The sequence below is a fragment of the Caenorhabditis remanei genome, chromosome III, assembly GCF_010183535.1.
Source record: "Caenorhabditis remanei strain PX506 chromosome III, whole genome shotgun sequence".
Taxonomy (NCBI): Eukaryota; Metazoa; Nematoda; class Chromadorea; order Rhabditida; family Rhabditidae; genus Caenorhabditis; species Caenorhabditis remanei.
This window is the reverse complement of record NC_071330.1, coordinates 15,866,743-15,888,054: the sequence shown is the minus strand read 5'-3', so window position 1 is coordinate 15,888,054 and position 21,312 is coordinate 15,866,743. Positions and strand designations below refer to the sequence as shown.

General features: G+C 36.5%; 3 protein-coding genes across 3 annotated transcripts; 1 reads left to right on the top strand and 2 right to left on the bottom strand.

The window, feature by feature from the left end:
- Positions 1-1,744: 1,744 nt before the first annotated feature.
- GCK72_011561 (uncharacterized protein) lies at positions 1,745-4,527 on the bottom strand (the record flags this gene model as incomplete). The annotated part of the gene is made up of 6 exons (XM_003103877.2): positions 1,745-2,038; positions 2,877-3,005; positions 3,062-3,242; positions 3,443-3,617; positions 4,107-4,405; positions 4,472-4,527. 6 exons carry the CDS (start codon positions 4,525-4,527, stop codon positions 1,745-1,747), a joined length of 1,134 nt encoding a protein of 377 aa, XP_003103925.2.
- A 5,292-nt stretch (positions 4,528-9,819) lies between these two features.
- On the top strand, positions 9,820-15,361 carry GCK72_011560 (uncharacterized protein; the record flags this gene model as incomplete). Its single annotated transcript, XM_053728538.1, has 7 exons — positions 9,820-9,997; positions 10,550-10,678; positions 11,148-11,957; positions 12,638-12,960; positions 13,619-13,762; positions 13,814-14,091; positions 14,947-15,361. The coding sequence occupies 7 exons, from the start codon at positions 9,820-9,822 to the stop codon at positions 15,359-15,361; spliced, it is 2,277 nt and encodes a 758-aa protein (XP_053588115.1).
- A 5,136-nt stretch (positions 15,362-20,497) lies between these two features.
- Positions 20,498-21,090, bottom strand: GCK72_011559 (uncharacterized protein; the record flags this gene model as incomplete). Its single annotated transcript, XM_003103970.2, has 3 exons — positions 20,498-20,728; positions 20,781-20,965; positions 21,012-21,090. The coding sequence occupies 3 exons, from the start codon at positions 21,088-21,090 to the stop codon at positions 20,498-20,500; spliced, it is 495 nt and encodes a 164-aa protein (XP_003104018.2).
- Between the last annotated feature and the right edge of the window lie 222 nt (positions 21,091-21,312).

The following is a 21,312-nucleotide window of genomic DNA, read 5'->3' as shown; positions in this document are numbered from 1 at the left end:
AACTTCTTCCTTGATCTACGAATATTGGTATAATGCTGCTGTCATAGTCCTTATATTGTTTTTCTGAAATGTTTGAAAATTTTCAGAAAGTTTTTTGCTTTGGAAGGTGTCAAACGTTTACGTGGTCCAAAATGTGCTGAAAATTCAATGTTTAGATCTAAAAAAACTAATGAAAACCCATCAAAAATTGAACATGCACTATATTCCAAAAAACGCGTCCTAGGTGCGCCAGACATTCCAAAATTGACGGTTTTTCGCTGAAAATTATTGGCTAAAACGGCTTCAAAATGTGTTTAGCGTTTAAAATGTCAAAAATCATGATTTTCACTTAAAAACCAATAAAAAACAGTCAAAAATTTAACAGATGCACTATTTTCAAAAAAAAACGCGTCCCAAGTGCGCCAGACAGTCTAAAATAGCCTAACTTGGTGAAATGGTGATGTTTTTGAGGATTTTTAGGCTCAAAATATTGGTAATGACAGTGAATTTTTTAATTTTTTAATGACCAAATTACACAATTTTCAAACCCACCAGAAAACGCAAATTTCGGATGCAACACAGGCTTATCGTAGTTACAATTACACCGTGTTGTTAGAATAATAGTTGTCAGGATAATTAGACTAATTATCAATCCGATAATTAGAAGAAATAAAGTAGTATGGAAGGACATGTCTCTGGTCGATCAACGGATAGCGGATATCTTCTTGCACAAGAAGAAAAAGAAATGAGATGTTACACTCTCATCAATGATCTCTGAGGGACCAGACTACTGGCGGCATGTGTTGGGAAAGAAGAGAGGGGTCAACAAGTGTTAATTAGTGGTTAAATGGGTTTTTTTGGATACAGAATACAAAAATTCTTCTAAAAAATTTTCTAAAAACTTTTAAAGTTATATTTACAGTTTTTTCATGATATCTTGACACTTTGAAACATTTATTCCTGTCATTTGTCATTATTAACACTTCAAGTTTTTTAAAAACTCTGAATAACATCAAAATTACACTATGGTACAACTATTTTATATTGGCTGGCGCGCCTGAAGCGAAATTTTTGAAAAATGATGAATCTGTCCAATTTCCTACTGTTTTTATCGGTTTTTTGTTTTAAAATTATGATTTTTAACATTTTAAACGTTAGACACATTTTTAAACCTTTTTTACCAAATGATTTCCACCCAAAACTGACAGTTTTGGACTGTCTGGCGCACCTGAGGCGCGTTATTTGAAAAATGATGCATCTGATCACTTTTTAACGGTTTTTAATTGAAAGTTATAATTTTTTAAACATTTTTATTGTTAAATACGTTTTTGACCCTTTTTACCAAATGAATTCCACCCAAACACAGCAATTTTAGACTGTCTGGCACGCCTGGGACGCGTTTTTGTGAAAACGGTGCATTTGTTCAATTTTTGGCTGTTTTTAATCAATTCTTGAACTGAAAATTATGATTTTTTAGAAAAACAACAAAAAAACACACTGCAACGCAAAAAATGGCAATTTCAGACTGTCTGGGGTACCTGGGACGCGTTTTAGGGAAAATCGATTAATTTGTGACAGTTTTCATCGGTTTTTGAGTAAAAATTAAGAACTGTAAGCATTTTAAACCTTAGATACATTTTGCTCGCCTTTTACCAAATGAAAATATGTATAAAACTTAAAATGTCCAATTTATCATTTTGAAAATCCACACGGGATACTGTATACCCCCAATTAATAGTACTTGAGTTCAATTATCTAATTATCTCTAATCATTCCACATCCCAGCCTCCTTCAACAACTTCTCCGCATCCTGGGCCCCAGCTTCATAATACTTCTGAAGCATTCCACGTGGCGGTGGGAACAACGCGTTGGACACCCGTTTCACGTTGGAAAACGTCATTTTCATGTTCTGATTGAAGAATGCGAACATCCAGTCGTTGAAGAGCGCCGATTTCTCGACGGGACACACGTCGGCGTCACCGGCGAACGCCGTCACCGAGACGGTGCGTTTGTCGAGGAACTCGGGTAGAATATTGGAGTAACCACCGTCGATGTAGGCCTGGAAGCAGGTTTGGTTAGGAAAAGCAAAAAGTTCTGAAAATTTTAAGCCAAAATTCATAAAAATCGGCTCAGAAAAAAAAGTTACAGTTTTCAAAAATTTTCGAAACTTTTAAAAAATCTCCCAGCTACCGTAACCCCCTTGATTTGGTGACAGGACCTCTGAAACCTTAATATTCAGAATCAAAAAACCAAGAGCTTTCAGAAAAGTATAATCATGCCTATAATCTGAAAATTTTGAAAATTTCAGAATTTCAATTTTTTCAAAAAATCTGAAATTTCTGAAAATTTGAATTTTTAACGTTTTTGAAAAAAAACCAGTGTCAAAATCAAACTCAGCACGTTCTCAGCTTTCAGAAAAGTATAATCATGTCTATATTCTAAAAATTTTGATTTTTAGGGTTAGAGACGCAGAGTGTCTGGTATCTCTGGACTCTAACCTCCTGGCTAAAACTACCGTAACTCGGGCAGTTTTGCTTCAAATCCAATTTTATTTATATTTTCAAAATCAGCACGTCAAGACCATTTGAATGAATATAATCATGCCTAAATTCAGAAAATTTCAGATTTTGACCAGACGGGGTACCCAAAATTCAAAATATTTAGAACATAGGCGTGTTTATACTTTTCTAAAAGCTCATAATTTTCTAATTACAAAAAAATTATTTTTAACAAAAACCGTTGAAAACTGGCCGAGATTCATCAATTTCAAAAATTGAAAAATTTTCGAAAATTTTCGAAAATCCACAACTTTTTTATTTCTAACCCGATTTTTCTGAATTTTAGCTTAAAATGTTCACATTAGAGTTTTCTTTCTAAGAAAACTAATTTCAGGGTACCTCTCCCCTCAAAATCGGCGCCTTTCCAGACAGTCCAGACGAGTACATCGGATGGTAGCAGCTAGCCATCAAGCAGTCGATCAAATCGGATTTCGAGTAGAATTGAGATATCAGCTCGTTTTTCCATGTCTAAATCAATAAAATTCAAAAAATTTCTATTTTGATCTACAAAGTTATGTATGTACCTTGAGCCGCGTAACCGATACATAGAGCAAATCATTCGCTTTTGATACATCATCGGGCACAAATCTCTCCACGACACGCCGAAGACGTTCACCAATCACAAATCCGGGAGACATTGCGCCGAGCGCCGTCTCGTTCACCTCATCCGCCATTTTGTAGATCTCCTCGACCGCTTCGGGGATTCTGGAGCACATTTAGATTTAAAATTTGAATTCTACGCGAAATTCTGAGTCTATACGTCTTTTTCTGGGTGTCTAACTCTAAATTTGAAATTTTGGGTTACGGTAGTTCTGGATGTACGCAAACATCGCACGACAAAATGCAGAAAACCCTCCCAACCCAAAATTTGACGTAAAATCCGAATTTCCACTCAAAAAACTCACTTTTCCGGGTTAAAAATGAGCATTGTGGCCACGAGACTTCCCGATGAGCACCCCGAGTACCGGACGACTCGTTTCAGCAGCTCTTTTCCATGATCGTATATTGTCTTGGCCGCTCCAAACTGATAAGATCCCAAGAATCCACAACCACCAAAGGAGAGACAGATTTGTGGGGCATCTGGAAGAAATAAGAGGTAATGTGTTCAACATTCTTGAAAACTCCTGAATATGTACTAAAAATTGGCTTAAAAATTCCTTAAAAGGTCTAAAAATGCCTAAATTTGGTCAAAATAAAGCTCAAATTGACGCCGACGACAAGATGAGTGTGGTTCTGATGATTTTTGACGCAAAAAGTTAGGTAACATCTGAAAACATAATTTCAGACAAAAAACGTTTCAAAATTTTTTTCTAGGTTTTATTGATCTAACTTTTGATATTCTTCCATACTTTTTGAATGATTAATCCCTATAAAGTTCCAAAAACCTTAGTGATGGCTGAATTTCGGGATCCTAGGCCACCAAAACTCGACCACCATTAATTGTCATTATGATATTCGGAATCAGGAGGTTTTTGGGGTTCAGAAAAGTGTGATCACGACTTGAATCCAAAAATTTGTAATTTTCGACCCTTATGGCCTTTAAACTACAGTAACCCGGGTATGACCAACCTTGCAACGGTGTCCGATTCGCCGGATCCCTCGCCCGTCTCAACGGCATCGTCTTCTTTGTCTCCAACTCCACCTCGATCGCTTCCTTCCCTTTCCCCTCTTCATTCTCCTTATTGGATTCTGAATTGGATTCAGAATCAGAATCAGGAGACGTCGGACTCTTCTCACTAGTCTCATCGTTACTCCCAGCTGATTTCCGACTATATTTCTCTTCCTCATCGAAAAAATGTGAAAAATCACCGAAAGCGATCAAATAATTATTCGAAATTTCCGCGTCAAACGGCACCTGAGGGTTTAGACTGAAAAATTCTGACGTGTCTGTCTGTCTGTCTGTCCATCTGTCTGTCCAGATGTCCACCTATTACCTTGGGTACCTCTTCCTTGTGCCACCATCTTCGTCAGTCTTATTGGTATCCGTCATGTTTTATGAAAATATTCTTCACAAGGAAGTTATGAGAAGAAATGACTAGTTTTTGGGAATGGGGAAACTTAAGGTCGAAAAAAATGGGGTACGGTCAAGACGTGAAATTTTTTTCGAAAAACATTATAGACTGTGAGGGAGCCAAAGAAAAAACAACGTTTTAAAAACTCTAAAATTCTCAATTTTCACGTTAAAAACCAATAATCAAAAATTGAAATGTTGAAAATTATAGTTTCAATTGAAAAAAACCGATGAAAAACTGTAAACAATTAGGCAGATGTATCATTTTTCTAAAAACGCGCCACAGGCGCACCAGGACGCCTAAAATTGTGCTTTTTACCGAGACAAACAGTGTTTCTCCACCAACATCATCATCACAGACATGAATCATTTTTATTTTCTCGCATATAGTTTTATCGGTTATGACTTATTGTTTATTTGTACACACATAGTTATATAGTCTAAAAGTTTTTATAGTTTTGTTGTGTAAGCAAGTCAATATTTCAACATTTGTTAGGGTAAAATTGTTTTTCATGGATAACTGTGATTGCAAAAGTTATGATTTTCCTATAGTCATGGTACTAACTGGTAGACAGGGGTACAAATAATGTTCTCTTTGTTTAGAATGTCAGTTTTTTTCTCAAAATATGGAAGATGATGTTCAAAAATAGCATTGTTTAAAAGTGTGCAACGGTAAGACTCCTCTTCTTTTTTTCTGTGTAGTATGTATATCAAAATCAGAGTTGTATTTCATCCAACCGGATTTTAAATTATTGTTTTGAAACCAGCTGGTCTAGACGGTTCGAAGGAGTAGTAAAACTAAAACCAAGCTTTTGAAATTTTTAGATCTTTAGAAAGCTATTTGAAACGCACATAGACTACATATCCCGATTCTGTAAGCACAATTTATTTTTTGTAGGTTTTTCCTATCATTTGGGTTAATTTAAGCTCAAAACCAGCAAGTTTTTCCCCGAAACCGACAAATTTCAGTGCCTATTAGCAAAACTTTGGAGTTTTTCACTTTGAAAGCCTGGAACTTCCAAAATAGTGTCTCCCTACAAAAAATGGTCAACTACAAGAATAGCTATAGCTTATGACTTATTGTTTATTTGTACACACATAGTTATATAGTCTAAAAGTTTTTATAGTTTTGTTGTGTAAACAAGTCAATATTTCAACATTTGTGAGGGTCAAATTGTTTTTCAAGGATACCTGTGATAACAAAAGTTACTTTTTATCATAAGACAATAAACTGACTTTCGGTCCTATAAAAAGAGTTCGCTTTGTTAAAACGGTTATTTTTTCCTAAAAGAAAAGGAATGCTTATATTTTCCAGTGTGGAAAACTGACGCTTATTTCACTTTTTGCTGGGTATCTAGATGAAAGTTAGAGAGAATCAATTTTGTAGTTGACAACTTTTTTGCACGGACGTTCTTTAGCGAGAAATTTTCTACATCCAGCATGTAGAAAGTGTAACTCAATTATGACTAGATAAAAAACGGTGTACCATAGAATTTTTAGCTTAAATAGAAGGTTTACTAAACAATGGCATTCCTATGAAACCTGTGAAGTCATATGGCATATGTTTCATTGTTACCGTTTTCTCAGGTCCCTTATTATTTATGCCCAACTTTGAGAGTGTGTCATGGTAATACTGAGTGTCGCATAGAGTAGATTTTTAATGAATGATACAGAAAAGGTAGAGCTCTATTTTTGTAGTTGATAACTTTTTTGTACGGACACTCCCTAAAGAGTTATGGCCATTTTAAGACAACAGCTCAAAAATCGCACTAATTTGCACTGAAATTGGTCGATTTGTTGATGAAATTACTTTGTCGAAAAAAGTTGTCAATTATAAAAATGAATGTCTACCTATGTTCTGTATAATTCATTAAAAGTCTACTTGATGGGACAATCCGTATTACCAGGACACACTTTGGGCATTTTCAATTGAAAACGGCCAAAGTTGACATTCTTTTGAGTAGTACTGTCATTCTATATTAATGCCCCTACTAAGATCTCTAAGCTCAGTCAGGTCATCTCCCCCTAGACCTCCCATGACATCACTTTTTCATACACCGATTTCAAAACAAGGGACCCCCCTTTATCCTCTATCACATTATGCATGTCACCATCTCATTCCGCATTTCCTAATACTCATTTCATCACAATGACTCATGCGCTTTGGTCGGAAAGGGTCCCCTCTCCTATATATCTCTCCCCGTTTTCTCCCTTTCTTCATTCTTTTTTTTTTCTTCTTTTTTTCCCGCAGCCGTCGTTGTCGTTGCCGTTGACCAGTAAACCAACACAACAACACATTTGCCTCTCTTTTTCTCTCTTTTTTTCTTCTTTTTCCAAATTTTCTATGACTGTCTGACCTCTCCATTTCTTTTTTTTGCCTTACTCCAGTAGAATTTTTCCTTCTTTTTCCATTTTTTGGGCCGTTTTGAGACATTGTTTTTCTTTTTGTTTCTTTTTGCAAGTTCCTCCAGACTTCCGGTGGATTTCCTGGGGTTCTGGAGTTTCTGGAGGTGGTGGAACAGAAAAAATGGGCTCAATTAGTTTAAGGAGGGTAATTATGCAGATAATTATGAAAAAATAAGTCCGACATTTGCAGAGATGAGGAAATCTCTAGATGTAAGTAGAAATAAAGGCAATTTTATGCTGAAATTTTGAAAATGAGCCAAAAAGAAGCATTTTAGACCTATTTTTCACAATTTTGAGCTTTCCGAATCTTCAAAAATCTCAAATTCTCCTAAAAATGAATATTTTAGAGCATTTTTTGCACATTTTTCAGATACAAATTATCAAAAATAGCAAATATTGACAAAAATGACTATTAGAAGTCCAGATTTAAACCTATTTGTACCATGTAGTGTCATTTTTAACAATTTTTTGCCTTTTTTTGGGACATAGAACACTTAAACTCGCTGTAACTTCTCAATAAGGATCCGTACAAAAAAGTGGTCAACTACAAAAATGGAGTTCTAGGTTCGAACTGTTCAAAAACATAAGATTAGTAAAATTGGGTGAAATACTGAATGAAAAAATCGTTTCCACATTTTTCGATTGAATTATACTACCTGGGGCACCTTTGACGCGTTTTTGCAAAAATCCAATGACTGCTGTGCCATCTTGGTTTTTTCAAGTATTTTGATGTTCTTAAATTTAAATCAAGAAGTTTTTCAGCAATTTTCGCCAAAAAATCTAAATTTTAATCAAAAAAATCCAATTTTTCAGGTACAGTACCGCCGCAAAACTAACTGTCTCACAAAATAACTTTTTATGGGATCGAAAAGACCAAAAATAGGAATCCATTTTTGTAGTTGACAACTTTTTTGTACGGACACTCCCTAGAGAGTTACGTATTGACAATGTAATTTCTCCCGATTTTCAGCTGTCGTCTCAAAACGACCATAACTCTCTAGGGAGTGCCTGTACAAAAAAGTGGTCAACTACAAAAATAGAGTTCTAGACTTGAGCTATCTAGCGATATAAAAATTAAGGTAATCAGAACAAATATGGATATGGTGAAACCCTTACAAAAATTTTGTTTGCTTTTTACTCTAATATTGCCTGAAATTGGCTAAGATTGGTTTGGATAGCATAAAATTTGTATTTTAGTTGATCTTAGACGATTTTTGCCGATTTTAACTAATTTTAGTCAATTTTAATCGATCTCAACCGATTTTTATCGATCTTTGTCGATCTTAAGTGCCCAAACCCAATTTCATTTCAAATTATCTCGAATTAGACACCCTTCACTTATAATCGTTCCCCATTTCCCTCTCTACTACTACACAAACATCAACATCAACACACCCCGTCCTTCCCCATCTGTCTATCTATTTCCCAACCAATTTTTGATTCATGTCTTTCACTATCTGCGTCTCCTCACTCTTTTTCTCATTCTTCTATTCGTTATCGTTCGTTCTGTGTTGTTGTTTTTGCCAATTTTAATATAAACTTTGCTCTCTTTTTAGGGTTTTATATTTTACAACCGTGTTTTTATTGTTTTGCCTGAATATTTTGATTATGAACTATTTCCAGAACTCTCTCAATGGCGAACCATGCGAAACTAGTCGATCAGGAGATCTATCGGAGTCCGGTCGATGGTGAGTCACTATTTTATTGAATATTCAGTATTTTGATTATTAGGAACTATTTTTCTTACAGTTTCTAATTTTTTTATATAATTCGACGCAGAATTTATGGGAGAATCGGAAAAAATCGAAGTGTTTCAAAATTTGATGTGTTGAGGTTCATTTGGAATGGTTTTAACGCATTCAATTGGAAAAACTGATCAGAACTGAAAAAAAAACTAAAAATGGAAGAGTTGTGGCGGTTCAATTTTTCTCACTGGAGTCATGTCAACGCTCTGGCTTCGGGGCGTTTTGCCACCAGTTTTTTGAGAAAATTTAAAACGTTTTATAGGGAATTTTTTTTGACAAAAACCCTGCAATTTTCATTTTATTTTAGGGGTGAATCCCATGCAAATAATGATTTTACTGAAAAAATTCCATCAAAACCTTCACTTTTTGAGCTTTTTTCCAATTCTGGCGCACCTTTGACGCGTTTTTGAAAATTGGCTGAATTGTTCAAATTCGACGGATTTCAATGGTTATTTGACCGAAAAACCGCGATTTTCATAAATTTACGACCTGACTATTGTAAACATGATGGTCCTGCTGAAAAATTCCATCAAAACCTTCACTTTTTGAGCGTTTTTCCAATTACTGGCGCACCTTTGACGCGTAGTCAGAATTTTTCAACTATTTGACTATAAAAATGATGTATATTTATAAAATTCAAGGATTCTACATATTTTTAGCCGATTTTAAGCGATCTAACCCGATCACAACCGATTTCAACCGATTTTAACCAATTTCGACCAATTTTAACCACTTTTTCAACAAAAACGATCCGAAATCCCCCAATTTTTTCCAGTCAAATTAACGACCACTTAGCTGAATACTCATTTATGCCTCTCTCTCTAGTCTGCTCCTCCCCATTCCTATTGTCCCCCTTTCATCTAAATAATGGAAGAGTCCAAGGATCCCTCCATCTCCTAAAAAGGAAAAAAAGGAGAAGCAAAACCAATTTTCGTATTCCCCCTTACCAAGTGCATCTTCTCCTCTACTTCCTTCTTGAGCATATACACGCCTAAATGAGTTATAGAGAGGGAGAGAGAGTGCCAGACGGTTAGACGGTGCTGGCTCCCTGGCGCCAGCTCCCCCTTTTCCATTCCATACACGGCTACTGATAACCCACCGCCATTTTCTTCCATTCGCTATGTCCAACCGTACCGTCGACTACAGTAAGACGGTTAGCTACAGTAACCACGGCGACGTGGTTACGGTAACTGAGACTTTTGTGGAGCACCGTAGTACTCATCGAGTCGTGAGAACTATTAATGGGTCAGCGGTAGTTGTGGAATCCAATCCGGTGATGGTAAATGAAGGTTCTGGAGGTAGGCGCTGGCGTGACTTTGGCGCGTTTTTTAAAATGAAAATTCTGCGTGAAAACGGTCAATTTTAAGGGTTTTATCATCGAAAAACCACAACTGTCTGGCGCGCCTCTGACGCGTTTTTCTACAAAAATGTGAAAAAACTCTGAAACTCTGTTGTTTGGCGCGCCTCTCACGCGTTTTTTCCTTAAAAATCTGGAGTCTGGGGCACCTTTGACGCGTTTTTTTCTGAAAATTCTGAGTGAAAACGGCCAATTTTAAGGGTTTTATCATCGAAAAACCACAACTGTCTGGCGTGCCTTTGACGCGTTTTTCCGGAAAAAACTGTGACACGTGAAAATTCTGTTGTCTGGCGTGCCTTTGACGCATTTTTCTACAAAAATGTGAAAACAACCTCAAAACGTTGAAACTCTGTTGTTTGGCGCGCCTTTGACGCGTTGTTTAAAATGAAAATTCTGAGTGAACACGGTTAATTTTAAGGGTTTTATCATCGAAATTTCAGTAATTTGGCTGTCGCGCCTTTGACGCTTCTTTTCCAGCAATTTTGTATTTCAGATTTTGAACTGAACTATGCGGAATACATGAAAGATGACGAAGACGAGGTGACACCCGATGGGAAAGAAGTGGCTGTGAGCAAGGCGCCGAAGACCCGAGCAAATCACGGATTGGGGTGTCGGATGAAGGGTGAGCCGACTGAAATTATGATTTTTGGATTCAGGAGAATGAGAGCTTTCAGAAAAATATAATCATGACTATATTCTGAAAATTTTTGATTTTTGACCCCCGGGGGTACCAAAATTTCGAAAATTTTAAATATCTGCATGATTATACTCATTTGAAAGGTCTTGTCACCCTGAATCTGAAAATATGCTTAAAAATCGATTTGGAGCAAAATTCAGGGAGATACGGTAGTTTTAGTGATTTCTTGAATTTTCGAAAAGTTTCGAAAATCTGTAACTTTGTGCAAATGTGACATTTTTCAGTAATTTTTCGTTTAGCTTATTTAATTTTGAACGGTTTTACTATGAAAAATACATATAGCCATAGCGACTTAAATATTTGGGTTACTGTAGTCAGATCCGAAAATCTGACTACAGTAATTGTAAATTCTGTGTCATATAGTAATTCCACCCCGCTAAACCCAAATTTCCAGGTCTTTTCGACGGATTCGGCGGTCGCGACATCAAAAACATCATGCGTCACATACGTCGTCGTCACAAGCACAGCGGAGAGGCTCTAACCAACTTCATGCTGTCCGGAGACATGGAAAAAGTCGTCGACCGTCACGTCCGCGATTTCGTCCATCATTTTGGGCGGATCAATCCGGAAAACGGGCGGATTATGGGCGCGATTCGGGGAAACGACTTTTTCAATTTCGGGGGCCTTCATAATAATTTGGGAAACACTGGAAAAGTGTATTTGGATAAAATGATCAGTGGGAAGTGTGGGAAGAAAAGGAAGATTCATAAGTTTAAGCCGGTGGTACAGGAGTTGGACTTTGGTGGGAAGCCTTTGGGGCCTCCAGGGGTGAAACCGGCGCCCGCGGCGCCCGTGGCGCCCGCCACGCCCACCGTGAAGCCAGTGGCGCCAAAACCTACCGTAACCAGCCCCACGTCCCCTGACGAGCACGTCTACTCCACTGCCACGGATTACGGTCTCGACTTCGAGACCGAACGTGAAAAATGTCTGCGTAACAAGACGCTTTTTGAGGATCCTGAATTCCCGGCCACTGCCGCATCTCTCTACTACCGTACCCCACCACGGGAGAGAATTATCTGGAAACGACCTGGGGAGATCATTGCAAATCCACAGCTGATTACTCAAGGCGAGTCGAGATTCGATGTGAAGCAGGGAGCACTTGGTGACTGTTGGTTCTTGGCGGCATTGGCGAATATTACGCTGTATGACGCGTTGTTCTATCGAATTGTGCCCCCGAATCAGAGTTTTACGGAGAATTATGCGGGTTTGTTTGCTTTCAATGAAATATTCAAAAAAAATACGGTTATTTTAAGCCAAAAATCAAAAAAATCGGTTGAGACTTTTTTTTTCGAAAATTTTTTTTTCAGATTTGAGCTTTTGAACTTGGGTTACTGTAGTTTCTGTGGCACATTTTTACTGAAATTATTTTTACGAAAATTCCTGGTTTTGAGGTTTATTTTAAGCTAAAAATCAGAAAAATCGGTTGAGAAATAAAAAAGTTATGGATTTTCGAAACTTTTCGAAACTTTTCAAAAATCTGGAAGTCCGAAAAGAGGTTGTAACTCTAACAGAATTGATTTTTTATGAAATTTGACTTAAATATTCAAAATCAGCGCGTCAAGACCTTTCAAATGAGTATAATCATGACATATTTTGGCCAAATTTTTAAAATTTTCAGATTTTGACCAACTCATGCGCCTTTAAACCTTTAAACTTGGGTTACTGTAGTTTTGATGATGCTGTTTGATTGGATTTAATTTTTACGTAAATTTCTTACGATTTCCAGCATTTTAAGCCAAAATTCAGATTTAAGAAAATTATGGTCAATTTTCAATTTTCGAAAATTTTCGAAAATTTTCGAAATTCCATAACTCATCAGTTTTTGAGTATTTTTCCAAGATTTTTTGTCAGGTACCCTAAAATAACCCAAATTTTCCATTTTAGGGATCTTCCACTTCCAATTCTGGCACTACGGTAAGTGGGTCGACGTGGTTGTCGACGACCGTCTCCCGACTGTCAACAACAAGTTGTACTATCTCCATTCGGCGGATAACACCGAATTCTGGAGTGCTCTCGTTGAGAAGGCGTACGCGAAGCTACACGGAGGATACGAGAATTTGGACGGTGGAACGACGGCCGAGGCGTTGGAAGATTTCACGGGCGGTCTCACTGAGTACTTCGATTTGCGGAAAAGTGATAAGGCTACTGTATTGGCGGCGTTGGTGAAGGGAATGGAGATGGGATCGTTGTTTGGGTGCTCTATTGATGTAGGTTTATAAAAAAATAGAAGAAATTCTGCAAATTTTGGTGAAAAAACCATAAAAATCGGTTGAAAACTTGGAAAGGTAGAGTTTTCGAAAATTTTCGAAAATGCTCCAGCTAGAGGAACCCCCTTGATTTCGTGTCAGGACCCATGAAACATAAATTATCAGAATGAAAAAACTGAGAGCTTTCAGAAAAGTATAATCATGGCTATATTCTGAAAATTTCAGATTTTCAATTTTTTTTTCAAAAAATCGGAAAATTCTGAAATTTTGAAATTTGATAGTTTTGAAGACATATTAGTACTCAAATTTTACTCAACATGTTCTCAGCTTTTAGAAAAGTATAATGATGCATATATTCTGAAAATTTTGAATTTTGGGGTTAGAGACGCAGAGTGTCTGGTGTCTCTGCGCTCTGATCTCTTGACTATAACTACCGTATCTTCTTAGTTTTTGCTCCAAATTAATTTTTGTTCGTATTTTTAGATTCAGGGTGACAAGACCTTTCAAATGAGTATAATCATGCCAATATTTAAAATTTTCGAAATTTTGGTTCCCGTCAGGGTCAAAAATCAAAATTCTCAGAATATAGGCATGATTATACTTTTCTGAAAGCTCTCATCCTCCTAAATTCAAAAATCATAATTTTACCTTCTTATAGGCCGACGCGAACATCAAAGAGGCTCAACTGCGCAACGGACTTGTGTGCGGTCACGCCTACAGTATCACTGCTATCCACAGTATCCAATATTACGGCCAGGACTTGACACTAATGAGACTACGGAATCCATGGGGAAATGAGAAGGTAGGTGGTGGACATCCGGATATTCGGACAGACAGACAGACAGATTTTCAGGAATGGAACGGCGCGTGGAGTGATGGGTCCCCGGAATGGTCGAAAATCGACGAGGCCACAAAAAAACAGATCGATGTACAATTCGCGAGAGACGGCGAGTTTTGGATGTCATTTGAGGACTTTTTCGCGAATTTCACCCAAATGGAAGCATGCAATCTGACTGCTGAAATATTCGATGAGATCGCTGAAATGACTGGAGTCAATCGGGCGACTGAGACGTCGCCAGAAGAGGAACATCAATGGCATGAAGTGATGGAGGACGGCGAGTGGAGTTCCAAGTGAGTTTTGAGTAAAAAATTTGCTATATTTTGAGCTAAAAATCAAAAAAATCGGATGGATATTCACAAAGATAGAGCTTTTTGAAAAGTTTCAATAATTTTTATCTTTGAATCGTTATAAGTTTCTTGGTCTTGCTACAAACTAATTTCTAATCAAAAATTCGGATTCAGCACGTTAAGACGGTTCAAATGAGTATAACCATGTCTATATTCCAGCAATTTTGGACTAGCTGGCGCGCCTTGGACGCGTTAAAAAAAATGGTGCACTTGACCAATTTTAGACGATTTTCAGCGGTTTTTTTGATTGAAAACAATATTTTTTCAAACTTTAAACGTCATACGCACTTTTTGCATGTTTTACCAAATGTTTTACAGCCAAAAACGACAATATTAGACTGTCTGGCGCGCCTGGGACGCGTTTTTTGGAAAATTTGCATTTGATCAATTTTTGACTGGTTTTCATTGGTTTTCAGTCGAAAATTATTATGTCTGGTGTCCAAAACTTTGAAAATAACAATTTTCAATAAAAAATCAGAGAAAAACCGCCAAAAACTGAACAGATGCATCATTTTCCAAAAAACGCGTCCAAGGCGCGCCAGCAAGTCTAAAATTGTCGGAATATAGGCATGATTATACTCATTCAAACCGTCTTAATGTGCTGAATTTAATTATTTAATTAAAAATTAGATCTGACAGACTTATGACGGTTTAAGGAATATCATATTTTCGAAGAATTTCGAAAATTTTCAAAAATCTCTAACTTACCAAATTTTTCACCTATTATGATCTTTGCACCAAAAATTGCCGATTTTTTCTATTTTTTATAAACCTACATCAAGTTATTGAAAATTTCAGAAAAGGCACCGCAGGCGGCTGCAACAACAACCCATCCACCTACCCTAAGAATCCACAGTACTCAACCTACTTCTCCGCGCCGGCGTCGTCAATCGAAGAAGACGGAAACGTTACAGTAATCGTGGCGGTTCTTCAGAAAAACCGCCGGGAGCTCCGATCCAAGGGTAAAGATTTATTGCCGATCGGAGTGTCCATTTACTCTGCCACTGGGGCTCGGAGCCCTCTAACCGCCCAATTTTTCGCTCAAAATCGTCCGATCGCTCGGACTACTGTATTCGTGAACACCCGTGAGGTTACTGTACGTTTCCGTGTGCCTCCTGGAGAATATGTCATTGTTCCGTGCACTTTTGACGCTTATGATGATGCTAAGTTCCTTTTGAGATGCTATGCAAATGGAACACTGAAATCGAGGTAGGGGTCTTGAAACGAAAAGTACCGTAATCCTATAAAGTTTGTGTTTTTTCAGCCTTCTCTAAAACATTCCTTCTTCTTCTGCTTCCTTACTGCAAGCTGCTCCAATTGCCAACAAAAAATTAATCACCGATTTTTTAAAAATAACTTTTTTGCGTTTCAATTTATTGATGATATTATTTTTTACTCCGCTTATTTTCTGTCTAATCTTGCTTTTTTATTTTATCTTATAAAATGAATAAAGTCTTCTAGCATGTCAATTCCAGACTCTTTGAATAAGTATAATCATGACTGGGTTCAAAATATGGCCGAGTTTTCCAGATTTTTGGAAAGTTAAGCCATGTTTTTATTTTTTATTGAAATTCCAATTGGGAGTGAAAGAATTGGAATTGAGATACTTTTCAAAGCCTATAATTTGGAATCGGACCTAGAAACAACATTTATGAAAAAAATAAATTATAATTCAATCAAAAGGGTGTCTAATGTTTCTTTTGTAGAACCTAGGCATAATTATACTCATTCGAAGCGTCTTTTTTGCGTTTTATCAATTTTCAAGTTTACAAATTTCCTTATATAACCCAAACTACTTTTTTCCAGACATCTTTGAATACCTGTAAATTTGTAATGCAATGTTGAGAATTGAGAATCAAAGAATTCGAATCGAGAATAATTTATACTTGTCACTTATTTTTGAAGCATATAATTTGGAATCGCACTTAGAAACAACATTTATAAGAAAATAAATTATAATCCAATCAAAAGGGTGTCTAATGTTTGGAATGGGAACTGGTCTATGGTCGTTGTTGGTTATTTTTGGTTGAAAATATAATATTTGATGAATAGAAATCAAAATTCACACCAAGTTGTTACAATTGCTGTAAAAATCCTGCGAAGATCACAGCAAAATTTTTGAAATGCAAATAATTACAGAGCTTCTATTTCATAATTTCTATCGTAACTCTGTCAGACTTGCTCCAAATCAAATAAAAACAATATTTCTGAATTCAGATTTTCAAGACGCTTCAAATGAGTATAATCATGACTGTATTCTGACAAACTTTAATTTTTCTGAAATTGGTATCACGGATGGTCAAAATTCGAACATTTTTAAACTATGTCATGATTATACACATTTGAAGCGTCTTGACGAGCTGAATTTAAAAATACAGTTTTCATAGAAATTCAAGCAAGTCTAAACGCGCCACGGTAGAAAAACCGGTTTCGAAATTTTCGAAAAGTTTCGAAAACCTGTAACTATTCGAATTTTCAACTATTTCTATGTGATTTTGTTGGAAAACAAGCCGCTTAACTTCGAATTTGAGTCAAAGAGTCATTTTTGCAAATGTACGGAGCATGTCCCCCCACCGGTGCCCTTTCATAACCTCCTGCTGAGTTGTTCCATTGAAATCCACCCACAGGTACGTGATAAACCAAATGTTACATTCTGGCGTTTTGGCTCCTATTCAGTCAGTTTGAATATTAAAAAAAGTGGAATCGAAACTAGGAATCCTCATGAATAGGAATAGTTCAACTGTGCAACAAGCATCCGGTACAAAAAAGTGTGCTCGGTTGTTTTAGCTGATAACTTCAAATTCTGATTGAGAGTAATTTGGTATAAGATTGACACAACAGTTACATAAAACAACAATGGTTTAAAAGTAACTTTGATGGTGAAAAAACCAAACAAGATATGTCCCACCGGAAAAAAACTACAGTAACCCAAAAATCCAAATTTCGTGGCGGGACCCGAACCTAGGTATGATTAATTTCAAATGAAAGCTCTAGACAAGCTGAGTTCGAAAAATAAAAAGAACTCAATTGTTCATGTTTTATGTACTTAAAAATAAACAGCTGTTTCCGGATTTTCAAATCATAGTCAGGAAAAATTGATGATCGACAGAATTAACAGATCGATTTGTACAAAAAATATTATGCCAACTTTACTGGAAATTTCAGCTACCTTTCAAAATAAGTTTCAGGGAATCGGACACATTTCAGACGCAATACACATGAAAGTAATGAGGTATACTCACCCATGATATAGTCTTTCGTTAATTCTCTTACATTACCGTCAAGTTTTGTTGTGAGCGATCAAGTTTTACAGGTAGTGGGGGGAAAATTGAGAAATTTTGAATTAGAAGGTCTCAAATTGTCAGTTGTATATTTCTCAGTTTTTTTAGTTTGCTGTTCAATGAATCCTACTGGAGAATGAATAAATAGTCGAAAAATGTAAAAATTGACCAAGCAACAGAGCAAATGGCGCATATCGTAATCCTCAAAGTTTTAGAAAGTTTTCGAAAATTTCCAACTTTTCATTTTTTTGACAGATTCTTCAATTGAACAGTGCCATCAATATAAAAGGGCACCGGTGGGGACATGATCCGTACATTCTAAAGAATGAAAATAATATTTTTCCTCGTTTTGGTACTCTACCATGTACACATGGCAGAGGCTGCCCCTCCGAATGAAAGAGACCCTGTTATACTAAAGACAGAGGTAAGAAAGTTTTTTTTCTATGACTTTTTTTTGTTCAGGATCGTCTCGAAACACCTGCCAAAATTGTGAGTGAGAAAACTACCGAAACTCAGGTAAGACTATCAAAACAATTTTGAAGCTTAGCAAAATACTTTTTTTCAGGAAAACGTTCAAAGACAGATTAAACAAAGTAAGTTATTAGAGTGTCAGGATTTCAATCAGTCGAAATAAAATTTATTCATTCATTGCAGTCGGTGGCCTAGGATATACACTCCAAGAACTAGACACGAAATTGGTAAAAAAGCTTTGAAGTAGCAAAGAAGAAAAAAATATTTTTTTCAGGCGAGCGCAGCAGGGAATTTTCTACGTGAGTTATTAGAATGCCAGAATTCCAATTAGAAAAATTGCAAAACTTGCAAAAAAGCTAATGCGTAGTAGGTTTTCATCATATTTGTTACCAGTCTGGCTACCCCGCCTTCGGCGGACATCTTCTTATTTTCCCGTTCACACCTTTCAGAAAAGTGTTCACGTCACAGGTGAACCGCGATGGATCCTATATGTGAAAGTGTGCATATAGCGTCCTATATGTGTCCCCAAATGAAACGTGGACCGCGCGTGTGGCGTATATGTGCTGTCGTCTTTTCTGTGTACTGGCCGCGCGTGCATCCATATAGCATCCACATACGTTCCATATATGGTCCATATTTGAGCCTAGCGGCCGGCCGCCGCAACGACGCTCCGGAATTACACGTGGGCGTGTTGTTTACCGTAAATCTACGCGACATTATTTTTTATAAGTCCGGGCCCATTTTCTCCGTTTCTCGTAGTTTTTCAGCGAATTTCTTCATTCTTTTTGCTGAAAACAGAAGATGGCTAACTTCAAAAGTAAAAATAAAAATATTTAAATATGCGGAAATTTCTTTTTTCAATAGAAAACTTGTCGTTTTCTCAAGTAACTTTGAGTTTTACTTTATGTTGAGAAGTTCGATTCTTGTGTTTTTCTTTACTTCGGTATGTTAAGAAATCATATTTTTCAGGTGGATTTAAAGGTAAGAAAATAAGCAGTTGTCATACCGAAGTAAAGTCAAAATAAAAGGCTTCGAATTTCATCGACGGGTATAATTTTTCTTTCAGAGTTAAAAGAAAAGCCCGAGCAGCAAAAATTGTTTTATAACCGCCAATCTAATTTTTTTAAATATGAAATCCTGTGTGGTTTTCAATTTTTCACGAAGTATTGCCATTATCTGTTAAAAATTAAGAACTTTGAGAAAAAACGGAGAAAATGTACAAGTCCGAGAAATGGAAAGTGAACAAGTTGAAAAAGGAAAAGTAAAACAACATTATAGCATAACATAACAATTACAACAATGAATTAGGCCTTTATAGCGTTTCATACACAATAATCAACCAAATACGGTTGGTAGAATTAATGTTGATGTGCTATCCATATACGGTCCATATGCGCCACACGCTTTTCGGCCGACCGCGCGTGGATCCATATGGACACATATAGGACACAACCCTGATTCTTTCTAGCTGCATATACGCCACCGCGCGATCACATATAGGATCCACAGCGGTTCACCTGTGGTGGCCGAGTGGTTAACGCTCACGTCTGTGTCTGAGAGGGCAAGGGTTCGAATTTTGCCGATGGTGTGCTCTCTTTTTTATTTCTCAAAAATCTTGCGGAAATCCTGGAAAACGGACAGACAATTCCACAGACAGAGCCCACACACGTTTTATATATAGAATAATCCGATTTGGTCTGTCGGTACGAATTTAAATTTATGAGTGTTTCTTATTGTTGGAAAAAATGCATTAGTGCAGCGGATTACTTTTATTTGCGCCTTTGCCCACATTTTCTGAGATAAGAATCCGAAAATTTTCAAACAGAAGTTTTTGAGGCGCGAAACAACATCTCCTATTTTCTCTAAACTCTCAATTTTCTCAGAATCGGAAGTTTCAGAGAGTGTCTTCAGACTTAGCGGATTGTAAGAAACATCATGCTGGCCAATGGTTACATTAATGGGGTTATTCACATTCGGAAAAAAACTTTTTTCCCTCGATTCATTTATTGGGAAAAACGGAAAAAAACAGTTAATCGAGGGAAAAAAGTTTTTTCCGAAGGTGATTGGTCTATATGAGGACCTAAATAGAAAAACGTTCACATTGTGTGTTTTATGATTATAAGAGAACTAACACTTGGATCCTCATAATATCCGCTTTTTTCAGAAAGTATTGGGAATTTCTTGGACAGCTATGATATCCTGTTCTCATATGTCCCTGTAATTGGAAAATTTTTGGGATAATAATTTCGCGATGATTTGGTGATAACAATAAATACGTTTGCATTCAATTAAAAAAATCAATTCCATAATTTCTATTACAGAAAAAAAGATACTAATGGACTTTTCAATAGAAATATTAAATAATTTATATTTAAAGAGACTCTACTCAAAAATCACGCCCCCGCTCTACAAATCGGAAGACGGAGTTCTTATAATGACTTGTAGTGGTCTCGGCTAGAAAAGAATCACAGATCTTGTAGAATTTGAGGAAAAAATTAGATAAACATTCGTGTTTTCATAAATATTGTTTCCAAATGCTATTTGAAATTATAGGCTCAAAAAAAAGAGACAAACATAAATTATTCTCAATTTGAATTCTATGGTTTCACAATTGTCAGCACTGTGACTACTTGTACTCTCTCCGTTGGCGTGTCTTGTCTTATCACTAATCTCTGTACTGGTAGAGAATAACAGATATAAACAGAGATAATCCAGAAGAAGGAGAGATAGTAGAAGTTGAATGTATACACTTCTGATTCGATGATATCCTCAGGATTCTCGACGGTTGGAAAGAGTAGTTGTTTGGAGACGAAGAAGAGGAGAGATATCTGGATGTTATCAAAAGGGAGTTTATGAGTTGTTGAAACTATCCGAACTCACATTGAAACTTGCAATCAATATAAGAGAATTGACAACTCGACAAACGATATATTGATTGATTTTCAATTTTCCCATCTTCGATCGTATTCCCATAATTATCAATAGAATGACATTTAAAATCAAATAAATAGTTTCCATGAATTGTAGAACCAGTTTCATACTGTCCACTTCTATTACGACTCTTACTGTAAATATTATGATTTATAATATCAACTGTTTTTCAGCACTTACACCCTCCCGCAGCTAATCGCAGTGCTACAGCAACTGCCGAAAAAAGGAAATCTGTCTTTTTTGAAGTTTTTTTGCCCATGACAATAATAGTGAGTTGAAATAAAATTACCATATTTAGTATACAAGTTTGGGTGGTAAATAATAACATGGCTGGTACAAACAATAAATTGATATATTTTGAATGCTGAATCTGATATAAAAGCAGGGAAATAGTGGAGAATATTGACAAGTACATGATAACATGAAATTGCTTGAAGTGTTCGAATTGGTAGGTCTGGAAATGGTCAAATAGTCATTGAAC